This window comes from Lissotriton helveticus, chromosome 9 (assembly GCF_964261635.1).
Source record: "Lissotriton helveticus chromosome 9, aLisHel1.1, whole genome shotgun sequence".
NCBI classification, from domain to species: Eukaryota; Metazoa; Chordata; class Amphibia; order Caudata; family Salamandridae; genus Lissotriton; species Lissotriton helveticus.
This window is the reverse complement of record NC_136070.1, coordinates 269,496,934-269,523,526: the sequence shown is the minus strand read 5'-3', so window position 1 is coordinate 269,523,526 and position 26,593 is coordinate 269,496,934. Positions and strand designations below refer to the sequence as shown.

Here is a 26,593-nt window from a genome sequence, read left to right as displayed (position 1 = left end):
CCGTCGCATCCATTCACAAGTGTGTGCTAGAAATATTAAATGTTCTGTTTTGCATCAAATCTGTGCTTTTGGTTTGAGGGTCAGCGGATTTGATAAACCTTTAAAAAAAGGAAATGCAGTTAAAAAGAACAACTGGGACATAGGGTGGCTCTTAGAAGAGCTGTTGTATTTGTTGTGTGTATATGATGGGTACATATACGGATGCATTGGTTCAAGTTGCTCAGAAATATACTCTGTAGCCTTTGTCTGTGAAGTGAGTACCATCTCTTCTGTAGAATCCATGCATGTTGATGCGTAGGTTACTATTGTAGACATAGCCCATGTTATGGTCTCTGAAGAATACTGAAACAGTTTTTGTAAGATATTTCCTGGCTTTCCCTATTTGTGGACAGAATTCAGATGATCACTTCCATTTCTGCCTCTGGCATATGGTAGAAAACACCAAGGCAGAGTGAGGGAAAAGTTGCCTTAATTTTACAAATGTATTTATAATTAGGATTTTCAATCCTTCCCCAGACAGTGTGCCCAGGTCATTGCCACCACAGTGCACAATTATGAGGCCTGGATAATGGGAATCCATAATGCTTTTAAACAATGGAAGCAATTGCTGCCACTTTAACCCTCTCTAGCCAAACCCACTAATGTTCACATTAGGCAAGCCCAGGTCTCCGTCAATACCACTCTTTCTAGCAAACTCTCTCGCCCAGAACACAAAGCGATGACCTTCAATCTACACTCTAACTATTCTGAAGGATGGAGCAGTAGCACACAGTAGAATGCTGAAGAAGGCTGCAGCTGAATGAGGCAGTTTTTTTTAAATGAAGTCCGTTAGAAAAGACTCTTGCAAGTAAAATGTAAAAGACCACATTTGAGTGGATGCTGTAATTGTGGCACTGTTTAAAAACTAGGGTGTGGTATACATTTAAAGTAAGTATATGTCTGGTTGGCTATGTGGGATATGTTTGGAATTGCATACAGTCAACCACACCTCCTAGCTTGGGTTTAGGAGCTAGCTTGGGTGTGACCTACTAGTAACAGAGAATGTTACTATTTTGGTCACCATGGAAACCGAGCTACAGGAGTATGGGGGAGAACGAACAAAAATCTAGAATGTCAATGTAAGGAGACATGATTCATAAAGAAATAATATTTAAATATTGTTTGGGTCTAAATTTAGGTATTTGTAGGCAGTGATGTGTAAGTGGTAGTGTTTAGGAATAGTTTGTAAAAAAGATTTCCATTTGATGCGTGGATCCACAGATTCACCGGGAGGTAAAACGGCAGGATGTGCTAAGCACCACAGATTTCTTCATGGTTCCGCAATTCCTGCCCAAAACCCCTACCGAATTGGGCTGTCTTTAAAGGAGGCAAACAGAGGGTTAAGAAATGTGATCATTGAGAAAAGCTGTTTGATTAGTAAGGAAATTAAATGGAAGCAGTTTTTCTATTTGTTTACAGCCTCTGTAACCTTTAAAGCAAAGTTGAATAGGATGCCATTAATGGCTGCCTTGTATGAGAGTGGTTTATCATTCTTTTCCTTGGGTTTTGTATGCTTTCTTGGGGCAAAGTTGAGAACTTCATACTGATAAAGAGAAATACTCTGGTGCGGCTTGCTGTCGACCAAGATGGCCACACACTGAGCGAGCTCCGCTTGTCGACAGTGTGTAGCCCCCTGAAAACATCTGTAATAATCCGTTGGTCATCGTGCTGCCTACCTTGGTAACTGGGAAGAGGCTTAGGAGCACAGGGAAAGCCATCTAAGAAACTTGAGGGTGGCTGCAGGAGGCGTCAAGAACCGGAGACAAGCAGCGAATGCAGCCCAGATTGGAAAACAACATTCCAAAGAGGAGTAGCGGGAGGTAGCGACAGTCTGGACCGAAGTATTCCACCTGGGACAAGATGGACACTGCCTGGCAGAACTGACGACCCCCGCAACTCCAGAAGAAATAAGGAGGGACCGAGTGTGGAGTCCTGGAGCTGCTGATGGGTCAGAGTGGAAGACTGATCGCCGGTGAAGGTCGAACTCCCGCTATTGAGAAGGAGACCCCCGGCGGCACGATGAGCAGACGCGCAACAGGTTTAAATCAGAGGTCACAACAAGAGCTGGGGACAGCTTTCTCCCCCCCTCCTGGGCAGCTAATCTGGAGGTTCCCTGGTGCGGGCGGGCGGAGGCTGCCCCCAAGGACCACCCACAAACAGGGAGCGGTCAGAGTCCGACCCAAGCACCTGTCAAACTACTTTTCAGGCGAACAAGCATATAGAGTTATGAGGCAACCGCCGCATCCGGAGACCCCCATTGCACAATCATTGCCTGAATACTGAGCTTCAGGGACCACAATGCAATTTTACAAGGGGCACACTCTCATGGAGACCTACAATAAGAGAACGCAACAATTCGATGTTGATACGGTCACGAAAGCCCTAGGGATAAAATCTCAAATACTATTCCCTGCCAAGCTCAAGGGTCTGATGGAGGGGAAGCAGTTCTTCACGTCGCCGGAAGAAGCTCAGGACTGGCTGGAGCATTGCCGGTCGGGGCAAGATTAACTAAATAACTAATTCCAGAAAGTCCGAACACCAGAGGTGAGGGACTTGGCGTCTCCGGCTGGCCAGCAAAACCAAGAAAGAGAAAGGGATGACATTTGACAAATGCCACACAGAGCTACCCATTTCTTTGAGCCTCTGACAGAACAGAGGGGGCCACCAAGCCGTGGCAAAAACTGATCTATGTCTCCTATGAATCATTGGACTGGGACGCTTATGCCATATAACAAGGTAGCAATGGGACCAATGCATATGAACACCGGGAGCCACATGATTTGAATGGGTTAATCATGTGTCAGGAAACTCACAGTTGCTACCATTTGGAATACGTCTTTACAGGGTGCCCTAAAAAAGAAGAACCAGAATTATAGTCAAGCCAAATATGGTCAACTATTGGTATAACATTGAATAATAATTGACCATTACAAGATGGCCGCCGCTTTGGCAAGTTACTCTGCACCATTTTAAAACACCCGAGCATTCTAGTGTATAAGTGTTATGCACGTGGCTTCACCTGCGCACTTCAATTTAGTTTAGCACGTTTGAACAGTTTCTCCGCATTTGAGAAGTGCGTGAGAGAACGGTTTTCCTTTGAATTTCACGATAGCGGTAAGGAAAGTATTTGCTTCATGTGGCGAGGGTTGCTCCACATCTTTAGAAACAAAGACATTCTTTGAGCCTCGAAGAGTCGCACTTCCGTATGGGAGTTGACTGAAGATTTCCAGAAAGTTCAGCGGTTGCAGAGAAGGCAGCCGAGGTCTTCCTAGCTTCAAGTTGTTGAGAAAGTATCACACTTGGGAGCAGAGATGGTGAGCTCTAGGCAAGCAAGAATTCCTGGTGAGACAGAACCTAATTCATCGAATCTACTTTTCAAGTAAGACAATTCCACGGAGGCAACGCAGGGCACTGTCAGTTAGCCAGCTACTTTCATCCATTGTGGCTCTGTCCTTCCAATGAGCTTTCCCTGATCTTTTCCTCCCTTTCTTACCTTCATTGTTCCTTTTTGAGCGCTTCAGTCAAGGACATGTACTGGCTAATAAGACTGCAAATATCTCGAGGATATAAACTGTAAGGACTAGTACATATTATACCAGTTTCTTCATTATAGAATAGAAAACCAACCAACTAATTTCATTAGAGTTAGAGGGTACAGTTCTGGAACAGTAAATAACATTTGAGGGAGAGTTAGTTGAGTTACAATATTTAAAACCTATTCTCTCTTTTGCAGATAGTCTACACTGCTATTATACAACTACAGAGTCTAACTCACTAATACAGAAGAGGGGCTTATACTCAAATAATGTCTGGTAGGAAGCAGCCTGGTCTAGAGTGAAGTAACAAAGGGTACAGGTAGAGAATAGTTGTGATATTTAAGTTGCTCTCCCTCTCCATCTGTGTATTAGGCACCCAAAGGCTGAAGGAACCTCAACACAGAAGAATTCCAAGAAGCACACTGAGGGTGCCAGCGATTGGAGGAGTGTCTCTTCTCTTCCCACCCCCCTTTTCCCCCTTATTGGTGACATTGCTCTGTCAGAGGAGCGGCGGCACCGGTGGGCGGGCATAGAGAACAGCGGCTATTTGCTCCTGCAAAGACTATTGGGTTCTGACATCATGATTTGATAACTAAATCGGCGACAAACTGCCTCCTGATTGTTCAGTGCACAGTTTTGGCTGACTGACACTCTTCAGGTTGAGGACATGGAGGGGTTTTCTCTCATTAACCAGGGATGCAGGGAGGGGGGTAATCGGGGCTTTAATTGATTACTTTGGTTGTATAGCTATGCTCATCAATCGTAACAGTCAATGCATAGTACGAACACTCAGAACATCAACCCAGGAGAGGTGGGAAGATGGGATGTTATTGACAGCCACTAATGGAGGTCTCCAAACAAGCGGCACTACGAATATGGTCATGGAACGTAAATGGATTGGGGAACATACCCTAGTCCTGCAACACATTAAACTTCACCTCCTGACATCGTTCTGCTATAAGAGACGCACCTGAAGGGGAATCACTACAAGGCCCTAGACCAATTTTGATACAAACTAGCAACCCACTTGGGGAATACATCCAGTTCCCATGGGGTGGGCATCCTGGTTAGGAAATTATTGCCACTCACAATAAGGAAAATATAGTGACACACCCTGGGGTGTCATGTGGCCTTGTCGGTCAGTTGGGAGGGCCGAGTATTCAATCTCTGTTCCCTATACGTTCCACCCAAACTACATGTGGTTATCCTGCCACAATTGTGTGCCCCACTCCTGAAACTAACCCCCAGGATCCTACTTGTAGGGGGAAACATGAATGAAGTGATGGACCCGCAACTGGATCGACTAGGCTCAGCAAGAAACCCAAGGACCCTCCCTGACTTTGCCTTAGCATTGGGCCTGACAGACCTGTGGAGAACCCAAACCCCCCTCTTAAAGCAATACACCTATTACTCAGTGCCCCATGGGTCCATTTCACAGATTGACTATTTCTTTACACGTCACAACCAAGTTGGGAAATTCTAGGGTGCCGAGCACTTGGCGCAGGTATATAGGGCCACTTTCCAGTTGGAGTGTCACTGAGGGGACCCACAGTTCACAACAATAGCTACTCTAGACTAGACTCCTAGAACTGTGGTGGAATGTGTGGGGAAGAGAAAAAAAACAGGTGGAGCCAGCGGCTGGGCACATGGGTGGAGCATGGCCAGGTGGAGCACGGCTAGGCTGCGGGTAAAGCAGGAGGTGGAAGAGATTGATAGGCTGTTCAGAAAACTGCATATGGCAGCCTGCATGGTAAGGCGACCAGAAGACAAATAGGCAAGACACCAACAGGTAAGGTCAGTTAGGTGTTCCAGTTACTCATAGTCATGTAGGACTCATAGGGACCGGTATGAATATAGAACTGGGTTCAGTATGGGCCAACTTACGATCAGGAGGAGAAGAGCACAGGATGAAAAAGTACCGGGGAAAAACTGAACTGGGTTGACACACAGGGGACACTGACACATCATGGTGGACAGTTTGGATGATTAATCAGATGGTAAACTGTATTATGAAGACAAGATTGAAGAAGTTCCTGAGGTAGGGGAAGTTAAGATGGTATGGCAAGAAGACAATATGAGGATCAAAACAATGCCAAAATGACTCAAGATCCTAAGGGCATGTGACTTACAAAACAAGGATTGGTGGTCTTTTGTGGGGCATCAAAGGGAGCAAGAATACACAGTGAAGAGAAGAATTAAGAAAGAACAAAGTATTGGTTGTCTACGAAATAGGCTGAAATGACAGAGGAAATGTCAGTTGATCAGTGCTCAGAGAAGAACATATAAAGTTAGTACGTACACAAAAGTGGGAGGGGGTCTGGAGGTGTGGATTACATGTTGGTACTTAGAAGACAAGCATGAGGCCACTAGGTCAATGGATAAGGACTAGAATTGAGGCATTCTAAAGAGCAAGTGTTGAAGATAAAGACAAAGGGACATTAAATGAAAGGGAGTGAAAGCAGGGGATAGCAAACAGTAGAGGATTGTCTTGAGGTAAAGGGTCTGGGGGAATTGGGAAAACTACAGAAAATGCCATATTTTGGGATAACAACAAAACCATTGGGACACAAAGGAAAACTTCTTAAAAGGTGATTTTATGTATATGCTTAAGTTTTTATCGATATAAGTAAGTGCAAAAGTGGGTTAGGACTGGTTGAGGATGCAGTGGGTTTCAGTCAGCATTGAGAACTGACATAAGCAGTCCTTATATATTCTAGTGTTTGAACACTAAGAACCGTGTGGCCCATTATATAGATGATTGGATGTGATCTGTGTGAGAAGGAATTCCACATGAGAATTGGAAGGATGTGGAAATTCAGCACGGAGGACAATTTAAGGACCTTTGTTCCAAATTAAATGGCACAACTGAAGTGGCCACCCATAATCCATGCCGTCAGTAGCCTCCTGCACAATATTAGACCTTTCTGGGGTATCCTAGCTGATTTGAGGTGGGATGATTCCCATTCTCATACAGGTAAGGAATGTTGCTCATTTCAAGGGGCTTACTTAAGTTTACCAAATGTGGTGCAAGTGGACCAAGTGAGGATAAAAACTCAGGTCCAATGGAAATATGGATAAGGACCCTCACACTATTTAAGAGGGAAGTATTGGAATAAGGTTAGCTTTTTACTGAGTTAGGGAAGCTGCAGGTATTTTGGGCAGGGGGTTTAAGCAGCGGCTTTGGTTCAGGAACCAGGGCCCACAGAGAGGCATTGGGTGGAAAATTTGAATCAGTGCCTGCAATGCTGCAGGTGGATGGGAGAACTGAGGAAAATATATGAAGTAGGAGGGTGAATGACCCAATTTACTATTTGCCACTGGACAACTTATTTGTGTCCCCCCATGGAGATAGTGTCTAAGGTAGCAAAAGAGGAGTTTCTGTTGTTGGTCCATGAAGGGCAGTTTGCCAATATTTGTATCCATGAGGATGAAAGAACAAGAGACAAAGCAAAAGCCTTCTTCGACAACTAAGGAAAATGTCCTTGTTGCTGTCCTTTTCCACCCTGAGGCGTGCGGTCTCTGCCACAATCCTAGCCAGGTTGGATTATGGTAACTCGTTATACATAGGGCTGCCGCAAAAACTCTTGGACAAGTTGCAGGTTGTCATGAATGACGCTGCAAGACTTATTTTTAAAAAGCCGAGGAACACACATGCATCCCCCCTCATGCGAGAACTGCATTGGTTGCCAGTTAAGCAGAGGATAATGTTTAAAGGGTTGTGCATTGTGCACAAAGCCCTGTATGGAAGGGCGCCAAGCTATATGAAATCCCGCCTGATTCCTTATAGGCCGGGTAGGGCGCTACGATCTGCAGAAGCTACCCTCCTCACTCAACCACGCTGTAGACTGGCCACCGTGGGTGGTCACGCCTTCTCCTTTACTCTTCCAGCATTCTGGAACAAGTTGCCAATGGAACTGCGGAAGGAAACCAACTTGTTGTCCTTCCGGAAGAAATTAAAAAACAGTGCTCTTTCAGCAAGCGTGGGGTGGCCTGTAATTTATGACCAGCTGCTTTCTGTACTCGGTTGCATGGACCCTGACAAAGCGCTTAGAGACCCCTGGGTTATAACGCGCTATATAAATCAAATAAATAAATAAAATAAAATAAAAGGGGGCTTAGATATTAAAGTGCAATATCAAAGCAGATTTTCCGCTATAAAAGGAGCATGTGGTTAGCTTTTGTTTGGTAGGCTTGCAATTTGAGGGGTTTCTGTTGTGGTCAATGGTTTGCCAAAGAGACATTCTATATCTAAATGTTACTGGAGGAGCTAAACTCTTTCCTGCAGCAGTTTTTTTTTTAGTGTTAGGTGTGGAGAGGAAGACTTGTGAACACTTTCTGTTTTGCAGGATGTATGGGTTGGTGTGGATTCAGGAATGCATTGGAGCAGTTTCAAAAACTGATAGAAGCTATGGTTGCCATCAGAGGCAAAGACGATGGCTAGGACAGTTACACAATTGACTTTTTGAGAGTGGAGCCTGATTTGGATAAGATGGACCATGTTTCCTGATGAACAAGGTGGCGTGGAGACAATCACTTTGCTGACGGAGGAGGTGGTGGTGGTGGCAAAGACGTTGATGCTGAGGAAGATTATGCAGGTACACATGAAGATCAGAGTTTTTCAGAAGCAGGAGGCCCAGGTGGTTTCTAAATATATTGACAAGGTAGGTGGAATCTGGAGAAGTGGACCAGTGGATGGATCAGAGAGGGAAGAAGTATTATGTTTCTTGATAGTTTCCTCTTGGGCATGTGGTAGCTAACAAGAAAGTTAATTTTAACTTGTACATCGAGATAGTTGTGTCATTGGTGCATTGAATGTTAGTGAGGGATGAGCAAGTGTTGTGGCTATTCAATTTGTGAACAGAGAAGTGGCTACCCCTTCTGCTTGGATGAACATAAGGAACATTGACAGAACATGCCGCAGTTGAAGGTAAATTACAGCGAAAGCATAACCCTAAATCTTGAGACTAAGAAAGTTGGATTTGATCAGCTTTAGATTTATTTTAGACCTCAAGATCCCTTTCAAGTTGCTTCTTTGAGACCCTGTGCATGAGTGGATTGTTCAAAAAAGCCCCTAGAAAATCGCAATTCAAGAGGGTTAACACACACTCCTCTTCAATACCTGCTCAAAGCCACAAGAGTCACAGCAAAAGATGCGGGCACATGGGTGTGTCTTGATCATAATTTTCCCCTCATTCTGTGCCTTTGCCGCAAAGTAAAGACGACCCTTCATTGCCTTCCGCCTGCAAAGAAAAAACATACGATCAGATTAGAACAAAGGATATACACTAATTTATTGCTATTAATTTATCTATTTATTATTTATCAATCACTAACGTACCTGGAGGGTTTAAACCTCTCACAGAGTTCCAGGCCAAATGAAATAGTATAGCATTTCACCCCAGCCTCAATAGTGGTGCAGGCTCCCAGACTTCTTCACTACATTTTGCCGACCCGTCAGCTTTCGTCACGGCTCTCCCAGTGCTGGAACCTTTCCACAGACACACTCATCCATACGTACCACCTCATGCCTCAGATCATGGAGACAACCTAGGCACCGTTCTTCAGGTCTATAACATTATCCTTAGAGCTAACGTTTTTTGCGATCTTATCTTCACTTGTATTAAAGCTAATCCTGGCACAGCTCTTCAATTCCACTACTCACAGCGATGTGTTAAAGTTAATCCCACTCACCTCTTCATTTCTACCATGATCAATTACTGCTACAGTTAAACCCTGACACACCAATTCCCTTGTACCACTATTAGTGATGTATAAAAGCTAACCCCAGCACAGCTCTTCACTGTTACCACTCTCAACGATGTGTTAATGTGAAACCCAATACAGCTTTTCATTCTATCCCTCTCTACGTCATACTAGTCACCGCAACACCTCTATTCACTTCTATCATTGTCACCAATGTACTACCGTTTACCTTGGCACACCTCTTCACTTGTATGCACTAAAGCTAAACCCAGCAAAGCTCTGGACTTTTACCACAGTCTACGGCATGCTAGCCACCCCAGCACACACCTGGGCTTCTACTGCTCTTTCATTAGTGCTACGGTTGTTCTCAGGCACTCTCCTTCAATTCTATCATTCTCTCCAATGTACAAGAGTCATGCCTATCGCACTCCTTTTTTTCGTTCATGCTCTTCTCAGTACAAAAGTCTCCCTAGACTCTCGGCTTCACTTCTATCACCGCTTCTGATGTACTACAGCCACCCTAGATACGTACATCTACCACTCTCTCCAATGTGCTGCGGTTTACCCCAACACACCTATTCACATCTAACACTAGTATGTACTACATTTACCCACTCACACACACCTCCACTTTTGCAAATGTACTAAGGTCCCCATTGGCATCCGTCTCCCTTGTCAATCAGCCCTTAGATCTCCCTAGTCACTCTCCCCTTCTACAACACTCTTCCCGATGAACCTCTTCCCTTCCACCGTTTTCGCTTCAGACTTGCATCTCACACATCTCTAGCTTGTTCTACTCATCAGTGTCTAGTTTTCCCCAACCCAGGGCACATAGGCCCATCAACTGCCTTGGCAGGACAAAGTGCTTATGTCCTTAAATGTTTGTACATTTATTGCGTTTCATTTATCAGCTGAAACAGGACTTCAGTAGACCGGACGGGCAGGATAAAGTAGCCCTCTTAGTTACTTTAATACTTTACCTGAACTGTGAAACTGAAACAAAACCTGTCAGGACCAGTCTATGTGTGGCAACAGTTTCTTTGACTCTTGTAAGAGGGGACAGCAATTTGCCTATTTTCTCCTTTTTCCAACAGTGGTTGGAATAGATATTCTTAATAATTACAACGGAGTATGTTTAAAGTATATATATTTCAAAATAGATTGAATTCATAGGTTTAAACAGTTTAGTTTGACCAGCAACTGGCAATATTGCTGTGTAACTTTTAAACATGTCTCCTACAATAAAATAAGATTTAGCGCTCCCTGTCAGAAGACTAGTGTTCTCTTAACTTTGTCTTTTCAGGTGTTTTCAATGTTCTCCTATCAGCTGGTCTTTGACAGCAAGTCAGAATTTAGCTACGCCTTGTCAAGTATCAATGTTTTCCTCTTTTCATTATTCTAGGGAGTAACCATTTCACCAAGTAATGAATGAGCCCATGGTTGGTGGCAGTAACAATGTAGAGTAGATTCATACAACTTTTTCTTACTGTAAACACCGGGAAAGGGATCTACTAAGCCCTTCTGTGTAAATTAAGTGTAGTCACCCAAATACTACTTGTCTACATAATGTGCGTGTATGTACAACAGAGTCTCTACATGCCTGGGATACCCAATTTTCTGGATGTGTTAATGACTGTCTGTGTATTCCCCCATCTGCACAGCCACTCCTTTGCTACGGTGTCCTTGTCCTGTGGCTTTTTTTGCCACAGCTCCTCTGGGCTTAGAAGATCCACTTTGTTCCCTATGACTTGTGTCCATCCCTGGCACACTGACTGAATTGGCAGGGAGTTGTATGTTGCCAGGTGGGCTTACTCCTTTCTTTGGCAAGGAAAAACCTTACCTTTTCTTCCAAATAAGCTCCCATTACAAGCCTTTTTCCCTGTAACTGTTATGCTCCCTGCTCTACAATGAGTTGGGGTTAAATCGCTCCCTAGTGGGCTTTGAGAGCATCCAAAAATCCCTGGGGCTACCTTATTCCTAGACCTATAGATCTGTAGTGACTTTATGGTGGCTGGATGGTGCTTTGCCAGGGGAGCAGTAAGCCATGTCACAAAAGTAGCCCCAACTCTTTAGAGCGACACCTGTGAAAGACTATTTTTTAGCATGAGTGGTATTTTCTCAAATATAGGGCTCTGAGGTTTCCCTGAGAAATCCATAAATATTTAAATGTGCTTACCAGGTTTTCAATGCCATCAAAATGTTCTGACTGTGTCTTGCCCGTTTTGAGATACGGCCCCATGAAGAAGCACCCCACCGAGGCATCAGCATATCACATTCGCAACTTGTGATACTGGCTCCTGGATTGCATCCTGGTTGCCCGAACGATTATATGTGATCTGGAAGCGGCACCGGTGAAACTTTTAGACTGTTGATATATATTTTTGTGTACAGGATCTAGTCCTCCTGCCCATTTCTGACGTTCCCAGTTGGAGGACTAAATAGCCTTTTTTTATCATTGATTAGCGGCAGGAATCTAGCTTGCAAAGCTAGCCTGACCAGAAACGACACAAAGACTACAGTGTTGGTCTTAAATAGCACCTCTTGTCACTATCATTTTATCAACTGGTCTGTCATATTGAAAGGAGCAACTTCCAGAGACGGGGCTCAATGGGAATGGCTCAGAAGTGCTTTCTCCAAACGTTTACACCGAGTTGTAGAATGAGGTCCAGTAGAAAAGCTCTGAAGATCTTTAACATTAACCGGTAGACACTTTGAGTTTTCAACACTGTGTTCTGTGACATCTACTCCATTTTGTACACATGACATTAGGTAGCAGGGTCTGGCAGTCTCTTAAGACACTAATTCGTTTAGTTAAGTGCAGAATATTCCATGTGATATCCATTGAAATATGCATATTTTAGAGTATTCATTCTGGAAGAAGAATCCAGGTATTGATTTAGAAGTCTGAACGAAAATGCAAGGGACATCATCTTATCCCTATCCAAGCTCCACAGCCAAGTTTCTCAATGAATAAATCCAATACATTGAAATTTATATGCTATGTCGCTTATTTCACTGCTTACTCTTTCAACTTTTTCACTGTTTTCCATGTAAATGTAATCAATTTATTTTACTTATTCCCGTACTTCATTCTTCATAAAACAATGGGGGATACAATTGCATAAATAGGTTTGAACATCGGATACGCGAAAGAACAGGATGGTACTAGCCAGCAAGGGGAATAGGATTTATCCACGTAGGAGAATGCCGTAGATTTAATTGTTAATAGAGCCGATATCGCCGTTGGGTGGGGGTGTACATAGAGTGTCACAGTCCGGACGTATTGTGCTGTCATTAACGCAGTAAAATAGTCACATTAAGTCTATGTAAACAGTTATGAACGTCAGTTACGATGGGGTTGGTGATATATTTTAATTAGTTTTCTTGTATTGTAGATACCCCTGATGAAGGGAAGCATCCCGAAATGCATTGGGTTCTTTTAAATAAAAGACGTAACATGTGGAAACGGATTGTGTTCCTGTGTTTTATGAAGAATGAAGTACGGGAATAAGTAAAATAAATTGATTACAGTCACATGGAAAACAGTGAAAAAGTTGAAAGAGTAAGAAGTGAAATAAGTGACTTAAGCATATAAATTTCAATTTATTGGATTTATTCATTGAGAAACTTGGCTGTGCAGCTTGAGTAGGGATAAGATGATGTCCCTTTGGATTTTCGTTCACACGTTCATCGCGACTTGGACGGAGCGCGAAACAAGTTTGCACGCCGTTACAGTTTTGAACCGTTGAGTATGATTACATATTGAGTACACCGGTGTGCATCTGACCGTTCTTTATATTTATTGATTTAGAAGTGCCACATTTTCTAGAACGATGTAGGGTCTCCTAACGAGATTAGGAATCTTGGCTCATACGCGATTTGCCGCCAATCTCTTCCCATCTTCCCAGATGAAGCATCTTAATCTTCCCGGTGTTGGCTGCCCAAAATCAAGATAAATAATGTGGTTTTCTCCCAGTCACATGGGTCTCTGCAATCTACAGTTTGTAAACTATTTCAAAACATGGTAGCCAACTTGTCTAAGTTTGTCTGCAATTAGCAATGCTCAATCATGTGGTGCGTCCAAATGAAAACAGTAAACTGTTGTACCCGTCCTCTGTTCCAAATTGCAAAAACACTCACTCATCTATTATTAAACATTTGTGCTTTTATAGTATTAGTGTTTGTTCCAAAATTATGATTCATTATAACCTGGTCTCCTGAAAATGTTTCCAAATGTATCTGAATGTATCTGAATGTGCCAGTTGCAAATTCATCCACACAACAGTATTATGTGTTCTGCCCATCTATGTTTGCATTCCATTCTTTATTAAGCACACAATGCAATCCAAAAGGGGAATTCATTTTCTCAAATTCTTGAAGTTACAACAAAGGATGCTTTGAGTTGAATCATGCATTAAAGCTTTACGATGGGATGGACTGAGCATATACACAGACCACATGGCGAGGTGCTGACAGTCGCAAGTGAGGAGCGGTCAAAGGGGATCTCTTGTTGACCCATATGAAGGATGTATTCACAGATCCGCTTCATCTTTGAGCTGCAAAAAAGGATGTTTAATCGTGTATTTGTTTAAACGACTGCTCCATTGCCTTTTCTCATTTTGTTTTGTTGCTTACAAGGAAAAGATACTTAGTTGCACACAATTAATCCAGAACTGTGCCAACTGTACCTTAGTGAAGTTTCAAATGCATTTTCCTGTAAAGTAGCGTTGTCAATGTTTTCATTATGCTCAATAATTTCATTATGCCTGACTTTGCTTGGTTTGAGCCTTGATTGTTAATTCCCTTGCACTGGATGGGCATCATATGGAAGAATGTTAACAGGGACTCTAAACCATTTATTTGCAAAGCGCATATAATGCAACATCCCCAGTGAGTATAAAACATTCTGCCGGTAGTCCCGATTGATAGGTGCAGGGCTGAAGAGGTGTACTGGATAAAGTGGTCATTTTTCACAGTCTTTCAGCATTCATCCAGGTAATGGGTGCGGACACTAGAACTGGTTGGTTAGAATCAGGTACAAAATATATGAATAATGTTCTAATAAATGTATAAATATATGATTTAATATTCATGCATTTACCACTATATCACACTGTAGCAGTTTTAAGTCTGACAGAAGGGGGATGGGAGCACACTGCCTCAGCTCCCAGCACAGTTCGCCCCTTAGCATTGTGGTAAATGCAGTTCACAGTGATTTCTTACTTGAATTTTAGCTGTAGTGGTTCACCAAAGTTGGTGCAGGTTAGTGCTGCAAATCTCTAGACACATGTTTCTGGATTTTATCCTTCATCAGTAGAGATAAAAAACGAAAACTCCTTCTGGGGTTGCTGGAAAGGCTGCCACAGTCTCTCAGGTCACAGTACCTCTCTCTGGCGCACAGGTGCATATCCAAGAGCTCGTCAGCTCAGTGGCTCAAGGGAGCCTTTTCAAACAGAAGGGGGATGGGAGCACACTGCCTCACCTCCCAGCACAGTTCGCCCCTTAGCATTGTGGTAAATGACGCATTGCCGGAGGACTCATCGCGGTTTTTCTGGATGGTTTTTTACTCTGCCGGTCGTCATTATTATATCACGATCTGGGCACTAAAGTCTTTACAAAGGACCTTTTATGATTGACCACGCTCTCTGTGATCGCAGTTCTGAACTATATATTAAATAGACCTATTACGTACAGATTCTCACTTTGGACAGATTTATACAAGATCCTTTGAAATCAGCGGATTGTTTTCGTTGCTATACGATCACTGGACCACTGGTCTTCAAGTTGGTGATACAAGCCTATTGGGTTACTGCGGTGTTACATTCTTAGATCTTCGCTTATCATCTCTACTTGAAGTATTTTCTTATCAGCGCCCTGAAGAAGTCCCTTTGGGACGAAACGCGTCAGCTGTATGGTGCTCCATTGTTTCTATTGAAATAAAGAATTGAAATCGAGGAATCTCCATTTCTGTGACTTATTGGAATTGTAACCTATACTGATTAATTATATGTTAAATGCTGTGGTGCACCTGTGCTGCTATATTTTAATTCAGTTCCCCAGGGAACTAGCATTGTTACAGTGGGTGCTATTCAGTGTGCACACGAACCCCTGTGAACTTAGTAGGAGTATAAATCATCATTTAGGGCTACTTTATGTTAGGTGCTGACCCTGAGAAGGTTCCACTGTTAGGTCTTTTTACCTGTACTAAGTTTGAACTGTGTACTGCATTTACCAGGATGCAATGGGGCGAACTGTGCTGGGACTGTGAGGCAGTGTGCTTCCAACCCCCATTCTGTTTAAAAGGCTCCCTTGAACCATCAAGCTGACGAGCTTTGGAGATGCACCTATGTGCCTGTGAGGGGTACTGTGACCTGAGAGAAACTTGGCAGCATTTCAAGCAAACCCAGATTATTTTTCTTTGCTCTCTAATACTGCTGATCTTTACTGAAGACGGGCTCAACACAGAAACACGTGTCTAGAGATATACAGCAATGTCTGCACCAACTTTGGTGAAAAACTCCAGCTAATTTTGAAGTAAGTTTGAACTGTGTACTGCATTTACCAGGATGCAAAGGGGCAAACTGTGCTGGGACTGTGAGGCAGTGTGCTCCCACCCCCATTCAGTTTTATGTCTGGTTTGAAAAGCCTTTACTTTTCGGAAGTCTATGAAATAAGGGAATATTTTTTCACATACTTTGAAGTCCGAGGCTTGAAGCTTTTTGAGAATGCACAATTGCTCTTCTGCAAGCTTTACATAGATCACCGACAGAATAACTGAATACTAAATATTGCATGGACAGAATATTGTGCCAAAAATATTGAGGAGCAAAATATTGAGACGGCACATGCAAATATGTAAGTGTAGATTTACTATTCTTACCTCCATGTCTACGTACCGTGAAGATATACATATCTTCAAGTTACGTAGACGTGGAGTTATATATAGTAAAACTTAACTTACATATAGAAACTTACCCTGTACAATATTCTTAACACAATATTTTCATACACAATATTTTTGGTTCCGATATTTTGTGTAACCACATTTTGCATCAGACCACAGAAATAAATATTCTTCTGTTTATGAGACAGCAGAAAAATTTGTGACCAGCTCTATTCAGAAGCTACTCAGAAGAGGGGCATCCCCTTCATTATTGTGGAGGATTATAACACTTTTTACTCACCTGTTGGTAAGTACTCAACACATTAAAACATAGGACATATTTACCACGATGTACCAAACCAATCTGGTGAGTTCTGCTTCACAACCCCATTCCAAGCCTTATCTGGTCCACACAACGTCTATGCTTTTAGCTATGGGACATCATATTTTAACCAGAGATCTCATTTTAAGCAGGTTTTGGGGTCTATCAGGTAAGCCACACCTGATATGCATCTTTAAACTTAAGGATTTCCTACAAGGTGTTAACTGTTTTCAGGACACTTTATAACTTAGTATAGGATATTCACTACAGGTGTCTTTGTATACCTTTTGGATAAGTTGGTCAAGAAAGCTATACATGTAATGTTACCCATGCAATTTTCATAAAACATAGCTCTCACTGTCAGTTTGTTGGTTGTAAATAATTTTTTTCTTTTTTGGTGATTGACTTGTGCTCAGTTTTCTTGCCTTGCTCATTTCTTAGTTTTGTTTGTTCTAGGTCACATGAATGCCTGCAATGTATGGTGAATGTTACCTACCTAGAAGGCATCTGTTCTTGGCATGAGTAGATTCACATGCTTTGCATATTCCTGCCATCTAGTGTTGGGTCTGGATGTTTGCAAGTTGTTTTTCTTTGAAGAAGTCTTTCCAGTCTCGAGGTAAGGTGACACTTCCTTTCAGTGATAGTGTGCATGGGCATCGACTCCATTGTTAGATTGTTTTCCTGTAAAGGGTGAGAATGGAGTTAGTGAGTGTAGACTAGAGATATCCATGCATATGAATGTAAATTGAGAACTACTATAACCACAGGAGACCGGGGAGGTGGGTGGGCGCATGTGAATCTAAAGCTCTACATGCCAAGAACAGATGTTTACTGGGTAAGTAACATTTTCCCTTTGAGGCATGTGAGCTGTAGATCACATGCTTTGCATAGACTATATAGCAGTATACTCTCAAAGCGGTGGCTAACCTGTAGTGGTTGTGGTTGTTTGAAACAGTGTTTTGAGTACTGCTTGGCCTACATTTGCCTGTTGTCTCGCTAACACAGCTACACAATAGTGTTTGGTGAATGTGTGCAGTGTAGACCATGCTGCTGTCTTACAGACGTCGGTTGGGCGAATATTCTCTAAGTCTGCCATAGTAGCCCCTATTTTGCGAGTGGAATGTGCTCTAGGGGGTAATATTAAAGTTCTTTTTGCTTTGGAATTACATGTTTGGATACATTTTACAATCTATCGTGCAATACCGGACTTAGATATAGGATTGCCTTTGTGTGGTGGAGAAAAAGCAACAAATAGTTGCTTTGTTTTTTGATAGTCTTTGGTTCTTTCTACATAATATAGTATGGCAGGTCTAACATCAAGTGTGTGTAGAGCTCATTCTGCTACAGAAACAGGGTGAGGAAAGAACACAGGTAACTCAACTGATTGATTGATATTAAAGGCAGAAACTACTTTAGGGAGAAATTTACGATTGTTTCGAAGAACCACCCTATCTTTGTGAGGTTGAAAGAAAGGCTCTTGTATAGTTAATGCCTGAAGTTCACCAACTCTCCTTAGTGAGGTTATTGCTATGAGGAAAGCAACCTTCCATGAGAGGAACTGTAACTGACATTTGTGCATTGGTTGAAATGGTGGACCCATTAGCCTTGTAAGGACTATGTTTAAGTTCCACGCTGGTGCAGGGGGAACTTTTGGTGGTATCACCCTTTATAATCCTTCCTTTTAACCCTTTGAACACTGGTATCTGAATATAGATGTGTTGTCTATTCTGCAAGTATGCAGCTACTGCTGGTAGGTGTAAATGAATGGATGTGTAAGCCAATCCAGATTGCTGTAAATGCAACAGATAACAAAACGATGTTCTGTAAAGGAGCATCAAGTGGATTAATATTGTTGTTGTTACAATAGATAACAAACCATTTCCATTTTGCTGCATAACATGCTCTAGTAGTAGGCTCTCTAGCTTCTTTAAGAATATTCATACAGTCTGGCGGTAGTTGTAAATAACCAAACTATGACTTCAGGAGCCAAATCGCTAGGTTGAGTTCTTTCGGATTTGGATGTCTGATTTCTCCATGGCTCTGAGTGAGGAGACTGGGTGTAAGATGTAGCTTTTGATGTGGCACCACTGACAGTTCTAATAGGGTGGTGTACCAAGGTTGACAAGCCTATGTAGGGGCTACTAAGATCATTGTGAGGGATGTTCGTCAGAGCTTCTGAACTAGTAACCGAATTAGTGGGACAGGCGGAAAAGCATAGGCACATATCCCTGACCAATTCATCCATAGAGCATTGCCTTTGGATAGATGATGTGGGAACCTGGATGCGAAGTTTGGGCATTTCGCATTGTGTACTGTGTCAAAAAGGTTTATGTGTGGAAATCCCCATTGTTGAAAGTAGGGAAGAAGAGCTTGGGGATGAAGTTCCCACTTGTGAACTTGCTGCCTGTGTCTGCTAGGCAGGTCGGAAATTTGATTGTTTACTCCTGGAAGGTGTTCTGCTTGGAGATACATTTTGTGATCAATTGCCCAATTCCAAATGCCTTGTGCAAGGTGAGACAGCTTGAGAGTGTGTGTCCCTCCCTGTTTCTGCAGGTAGATCATTGCTGTCATATTGGCTGTACAGACTAGGACAGTTTTGCCTACAAGGTGAGTGTGAAAAGCTTTGAGTGCTAGGAACACTGCTAGAAGTTCGGGGTAGTTGATATGGAGATGTTTTTGATTTTCAGACCACAGCCCTTGTACTGTGTAATGTTGGATATGGGCACCCCAACCGGTAAGAAATGCGTCTGCTGTCAGTACAGTCTGTGGAATCAGGTCTAGTAAGGTCCGCACTTTTAAGGGTTCCACCACTGCAGGGAGCGATAGGTGTGGCTGTCTACCAACACTAGATTGTTTAATTGATCCTGTGACGGATTCCACTGATGCGCTAGATATTCTTTCAAAGGACGCATGTGAAGCCTTGTATGAGGTCCGATTGCAATTCAAGATGCCATCATTCACAGCAGTTGCATGAAAACTCTGGCTGGTAATGTTTGATTGGGTTGAAATTGTAGTACTGTGGATTGAATAATGGGAATCCTGGCTACATTGGAAGAGGCTGGAGCTTTGAGAGTGTTGAGGGAATCTCCCAGATAAGACTGCACTTATGAAGGGCACAGGTGAAATTCTTGTGCATTGGTTGTGAAACCCAACCGATTAAGTTGGTGTGCTGGTGCCGGACTGTGTAATATACAGTTCTGGTAAGTGCCCGCTTTGATAAGCCAGTCATCTAGGTAAGGAAAGACATGTATACATTGTCTCCTGAGATGAGTGGCTACTACTGCGAGACATTTGGTGAACACTCTGGGGCTGTGGTGATGATGAATGGTAGTACCTTCAACTGGTAATATTTGCCTGCTATCACAAATTTGAGGTATTTACGATGAGCCGGATGGATTGGAATGTGAAAGTAGGAGTCTTTTAGAGAGTAGACATAAAGTTGCCCTGCTGTTAAAGGGGAAGCACTTGTTGAAGAGTCACCATGCGAAAGTGCTTCGACAGTATGTATTGTTTAACTCTGAGATCTAAAATAGGTCTTAACAAGCCATCCTTTTTGGAAATCAGAAAGTAAAGGGAATAAACCTCTGACCCTGACCCTTGGTACTGAAGTGAGACTGGTTCTATAGCATCTTTGAGTAATAGATATTGCACTTCTTCGTGAAGCAAGTGCTGGTGGTCTGGTGACAATTTGCGATATCAAGGGGCAATGTTTGGAGTATTGTTGAAAAGCTCCAGGCAATCACCAAGTTGGATAATTCCAAGCACCCATTTGTTGGTTGTTATCAATTCCCAAATGGGGAGAAAATCTTGAAGTCTTCCTCCGACAGGTGTGGAATAGTCGGAGGGAAGTGTGGTGAAGTCACTGTTTGTTTGGGGAAGGGGAATTGTGGGCGTAGTGTTTTAAGCCTCTGCTCCTGGGACTATTACCCCTATAACCTCCTTTGAAAAATCCTCTCGTAAAAGATGATTGCAAATTACCCTTGTAGGAGGAAGTGTTTTGGTCGGTCCCTGCGGACTTGGACCCTCCCCTGTAAAAGGTATTGTCAGAAGTAACCTCTAAATGAGTTAGATTGAAGCGCTCCCATTGATTTTGCTCCATCCGAGTTTTTTTTCCAATTTTCAAGTGCTTGATCAACTTCAGGCCCAAAAGACATTTCTTGTCAAAAGGTATGTTGAGCATGGATTGTTGGACTTCAGGTTTGAACCCTGAAATCCGTAACTATGCATGTCTTTGGAGTAGGATGCTAGTATTCACTCTCAAGCTGCAGTGTCGGCTGCATCTAGAGCGCATTTAATAGATGTGTTGGAAATTAGTTTACCTTCTTGAACTAAATCCAGAGCTTTTGCCCCATGCTCATCTGAGAGAAACTGTAGTAATTGCTCTATTTCGTCCCAGTTGGCCCCATCATATCTTGCTAAGAAGCCTTGGGTATTAGCAATACACCAATGATTAGCTGCTTGCGCAGCTATGAGTTTAACAGAAGCAACAATAAGCTTAGACTCTTTATCTGGGGGAGGAGCATCCGCAGACACCTGAGAATTAGCCAGCTTTCGAGCCTTAGATACTACTAAAGACTCGAGGGGTAACTGACCTCTAATGAAAATAGGATCTGTTGGAGAAGATTTGTATTTTTTATCTACTCTAGGAGTGAGGATTCTAGCACATTCAGGATCTATTAAAATGTCTTCGATGTGCCTCAACAAACCCATAGGCAGTGTCTGACTGGACTGATGTGGTCTTAGAGTCTCAAAGAGAAAGTCTTCTTCAAGGATTCTTTATGGCGCTCCACCCCATGGCATTGTGAGGCTCTAGCAATGAGCTCTTGAGATGACAAATTGTCATCAGGTGGAGATGGCCTAGCAGGGTAAAGATCTGGGTCTGTCTCCTGTGGAGCATCAACTGTATAATTCGTCTAAGGATCTTCTGGTAACTGTACGTCATCATAATCAGTATCACCTGCATCAAGGTGAGGTGGAGGAGACAGATGAGGTGTAATGCGTAAAGGATTAAGCTGTGGTTGAGAGGGAGGTGGAGGAGACGGTACTGTATTGAAAAGACTAATACCCACATTTTTCTTCTTCAAAGGAATTATATATGGGCTGTCGTCTTCAGAAAGCTTATGCTTGGATGGTGGTTTAGCGTTAATATGACCAGTGTCAGTATGAATATAGAGTTTCTTCTGTTTCGGATCCGACCTAGGTGGTACAACATCTATGTTACGGGCAGTTCTTTACTTTTCGGCACCAAAGGTTTCGGAGCGGAGCTGAAATGTCCTTTCGGCGCTGAAGATTTTGGTTCCGAGGAATGTTTCTTCAGTTTCGATGTCGACGGTTTCAGCTCCGAAACTGACATTGGGCTTAGAACTCTATGGTTTTGGTTCGGAAGTGGGTTTTGGCCGACTCGATCCTGAGCCGGAAGGCTTGTCAAGAGTGTTTCAGTGCTGAGCTTGAGGCGGAGTGTGAGAAACCTCTTCTCGGTGCTGACCTTGGCCTGAAGCCTTACATTTTTTAGGGATGGTGGGTGGGGGTGGGTGAGGGGAGGGATCTTCCGTACTCACGTCACCTTGTCCCTGGGGCACATCGTCATCCGCGAGGACACTCTGCCACTCTGATTCAGAGTCAGACACAGTTGAGGCTTGTTCTTCGACCACTGAGACCCCCTCTTGCTCGGAGTCTTCGCCAAAGAGATCTGGTGTGTGGTCAAACTGCTGCCGCTGTATCTCTCGACATCGATCACCGAGTTTTCTTCGATCTGAAGGATCAGCATGCATCACAGTCTTGTTCTTTGTGCTCTGGAGACAAGCACAAGTTACACACCTTATGCAAGTGCGTACGTGGATACTTCGTGTGGCACAGAGGGCAGAATTTGAATGGAGTCCATTCCATCGAAAAGGAGCCGGACTGGTGCAGATAGGCCAGAAGGCCGCCCGCAAATCTTCTGATCGAAATAGAGATTTTTGTTGATCGGGTCGAACTAAAGAGAAGGGAAGCTCGTTCCAAAAACAATACCTTAAAGGGTAGAGTAGATTGTGCACAGAGGGGAACCCGAGGAATGATTCCGAAGTGGAGCGCAGCAATACACATCCGGACCCAAAGGCGGAACAAAACAATCTAACAAGGGAGTCGATGCCCATACGCACTATCACTGAAAGGAGGAGTCACCTCACCTCGTGACTGGAAAGACTTCTTCGAAGAAAAACAACTTGCAAATATCCAGACCCAACACTAGATGGCAGGAGCATGCAAAACATGTGATCTACAGTTCACGTTCCTCAAACATATATATATTTTTAGTTTTATATAGGGCGAACTTGACCCTAAGGTATCAGAGCACTTTACATGAGCACCAGTTATGTTACACAAGGACACATTCATTTTTGTTAGGCACGGGGATATTAAGTGATTTGTCCAGAATCACTGGATGTTGAGCGTGATTGCCAAGACTCAAAATCAGTTGCCCAGATTTGAGATCGACTGACCTAGCCTATTAGGCCTCATCCTCTCCCCATTCTTCAATGCTGTGTAAAGTTTTTTAAAACTTGGCAGAGTCATTCATAACTTCATGAACCCTTCAAGTGGGTAATGCTTGGACTGCAGGTTTGTAGTAACCAAGTTGCATATTCACTTTGACGACTAGCGCATTGCGAGGAATTGGCTGCAAGCGCCTCTTAGAATCATCATGAAAATAAACACGGAGGACTTTCGTCCAGAGTGGAGATGCTGAGGTAAAGAGAGATCCATTTCTAGGCTTTTGTGGGCTGCTCATACATGTACAGGCATCTGAGCATCCGCTCCAAAAAACAAAACACCATGCATCATTCTGGTTTATTTCCAGACGTATGATTTCAAAAGGGTTGAGAGTGGTTATCACACAATCTTGGCATTCTAGACTATTTCGAGAACTTCCATGGTTTAGCACTGGATGATTCCAGGTAAGTCCACGTTTGTGAGTGAGCATTTACCTTTAGTGCAGGGAAAGTATCAATATACCCACTGCTCAGAATAGAGGTAACCTGGGGAGCCGCCAATATTTATATCACTCTCCCGAAAGTGCAGGTTCACCAAAGGATTGGATGAGCCACAGGTCTCTCCTCAGTGTGGATTCTCCCCAGCCCACTTATTACCCTGGCATTGGTGCTGGTTCTCTCCAACGCACTCTCACTACTGCTACCACCTGGTCCTCTCTTTAGGTACAACCACCTGTACCACTGTCCCGTCATTGAAGAAATCACCTTGACGCATTCTTTCATTTCAAACATTCTTATATGTGCTGATTCTATCCATGCACATCTATCGTGTGTCCTCAATTAGGATAATCTTCACTTATGCTAAGACTTCTATGACTTTGTCCTCTTTAAATGGATAATCTGGCCATAAATATCATTCTCTTTATCTGAGGAGGTCTCTTCAGACATGCCCCTTTCACTTCTTACACACAAGTGCTAGCGAAACACCAGACCCAAGTGCACTACAAACAAATAGGCTGGCAGCTGCCACTTAACAACTCACCTTCCAGTTTTGTAAAATGTAAAATGCAGCAAGACCAAGTCAGCCAAATGTTATCAAAGTGAATAACCAAGTATATAGAACAATGCAGAAATCACCATATGACCTTTATCATATCCAGGCTGTGATGTAGGCAGCATTTTTAAGTGCCTGAACTCATCCGGAGACACACACTTGACCTTTTACCACTTGGTGCAAAAACACCACCCCAAACTGTACACTCTAAATATCTAGCCCATTCCTACCACTCCCTCCTGAGAGAGGACTGGCGAGTTCCCTCACGTGAAATTCAAATGTTTGTTGATAATCATGACTCATGCAGCTACTCACCTTTGGGTGTCCAACCTCATAAGTCTTCGCACATCAAAGCAGAACTGGACATCAGTGACTGTGCAGCTGGGATACGCCTCACTGTGAAAAAACAAAAAAGGCTGAGAAGGTCTGGGGACTCTTGCTCTGTAAGCAACAATGGCAGGGGTCTGAACAAGCTTGGTTTGGCTATAATGAAAAGTCTAAATAAGAGAACAGGGGAAACCTGCTTAGCAGAAAGGACATCATACAAGTAGAGAACAAATTAAGTGTACTCAATTAGTACTGAACCAGTCTCATGTAAGCCAACAGAGCCATTGCCCGCCAGCCTCGCGCAGCAACGGGCCAGCCTCGCGCAGCAACGGGCCAGCCTCGCGCAGCAACGGGCCAGCCTCGCGCAGCAACGGGCCAGCCTCGCGCAGCAACGGGCCAGCCTCGCGCAGCAACGGGCCAGACCCAGGGAATGGACCAGACCCAGGGAATGGACTAGACCCAGGCAATGGACTAGACCCAGGCAATGGACTAGACCCAGGCAATGGACCAGACCCAAGCAATGGACCAGACCCAAGCAATGGACCAGACCCATGCAATGGACCAGACCCATGCAATGGACCAGACCCATGCAATGGACCAGTCTCAAGCAAGGAACCATGCTCTAATTCACAGTCAGCTGTAGAACATGCAATAGTACTGTGGATCACCAAGACTAGCCTGTCAATGTCCCTTAGGCTCTTATAAAAAAAAACTTGGAATAAGTATGAAATACTTAAATTCAGTAAGCCAGTAATGTGCCTGCAGTACATATATATGTACAACCTACAGATTCCAGGTTTGGATCCCAACAGATTAGACTCCTGCCGTAGTGTCTGAAGAACTGCTACCTTTGAGATGGTTATTAAAGAGCCTGATGCTTTCAGTGCTCAGACACCTCCTACTTTGTGTGAAAACTTTTTAGAATTTTAATAAAATCTCATTTGAATTATCTGCTTACACCAAATAGTGCTCAATTGAAACAGAGGTTTTCTTTGTGCCCTGTGGTGAGGTAAACTGAGGTTTCAAGCAGTGGTTCACTGTTGTGCTCTCCTCAGTACATGGATGAACTCAGGACCCCACGTCTGTGCTGTTGAGTACATTTCCTTCTGTGATGTGGTGCACATCCAAAAAGTATGCCCACAGCACAGACCAGTGCAGTGTGTCAGCTTAGCCTGCTAGGGCCTCAGGTGGCAACATCTGTCTCACTACTGACAGTCTTATCCACGCCAACTACCTTGAAGTGCAAGCTCTCTGATGCAAGCTCTCTGACAGTCCCCACACAGTGCCTGACAGTACAGGGTGATGTATATCATGTTACTAGTTGTATAAAGTGCAATAGTGGTAGAATCACCTAGTGTACTGTAAACATGAAATCAGAAAGCATTCGTTCTTTCTAGGAAGGTGCTGTGGCCGACTGCCCTTGGGACATGCCGGAATAGCTCATCGGCTCCAGCTTGTACTTCCCTACACTTATGTCAGTGCTCAGCATGCAGGGGAACGCCCTTGTCTTCCCAATTCTTACTTCAAACGTCCCAGATTTTGGTTAAGGAAAGATACCAGTGTAACATGATGTTGCATCTTCACCCAACCACATGGCTGCAAAGCAGACCGAGATTAAACCAATGGCCAGGGAGGAGCACAGGAAAATGCCATCTTCATCCCATAAATGCCAAGTCCTTCTGCAATGTGAAATACGTTTGAGACTCACTTGTAAGTTGCAAGGATAAAGCTTCTTTACTCACTGGAAATGTTTAACGACCAGGGAGGGGTCTGTAATCTCCTTTGGCATCTGGGTAATCATCAGTGTTCTGGCAACCTGCAGGAAGGAAACCAGAAGAAAAAGTTACTAACGAGCAAAAGATTATGGGGTATATTAGGGTCACAGAAGTTATTAGGTTCCATGTTGGCTGACATCACCTGGACATACTATGGGTTTCAGTACACACTGTTCTATAGGGCTGCATTATGAGTTTATATTGAGCTGTATTAATAGAAAGGCGTTCCTATTCAATAATGTACTCTAGATATTTCAATAGGACGGATCCATAAGTTACTTTAGGAGTCGGACCATTGTGGGACTTGAGCTGCCGGCAGTTGTTCAGAACTGATAAAGTTTAAACATAGAATTTCTGCTGGACTATGTACATATGTAATGAGTCGAACTTCATCTACAAGACAATTGTCACTTCTTCTCCCTGTACCGACAGCATACCTCCAGCCAAGGAAGCATAAGTGGTCAACTTATGTGATATTTCTCGACTA

At 43.4% G+C, this 26,593-nt stretch overlaps 1 protein-coding gene across 4 annotated transcripts in view; it reads right to left on the bottom strand.

Moving 5' to 3' along the window:
* TMEM63C (transmembrane protein 63C) overlaps nt 1-26,593 on the bottom strand; it is a 739,018-nt gene that overhangs the window by 313,999 nt on the left and 398,426 nt on the right. For all 4 annotated transcript variants that reach the window (XM_078659954.1, XM_078659953.1, XM_078659951.1 and 1 more), the window contains 3 exons: nt 26,074-26,147; nt 24,320-24,400; nt 8,695-8,815 (listed from right to left, as the gene is read on the bottom strand). In XM_078659954.1, the coding sequence (XP_078516080.1) occupies nt 8,695-8,815; nt 24,320-24,400; nt 26,074-26,147 (276 nt within the window). The remainder of the gene's footprint in view (nt 1-8,694; nt 8,816-24,319; nt 24,401-26,073; nt 26,148-26,593) is intronic.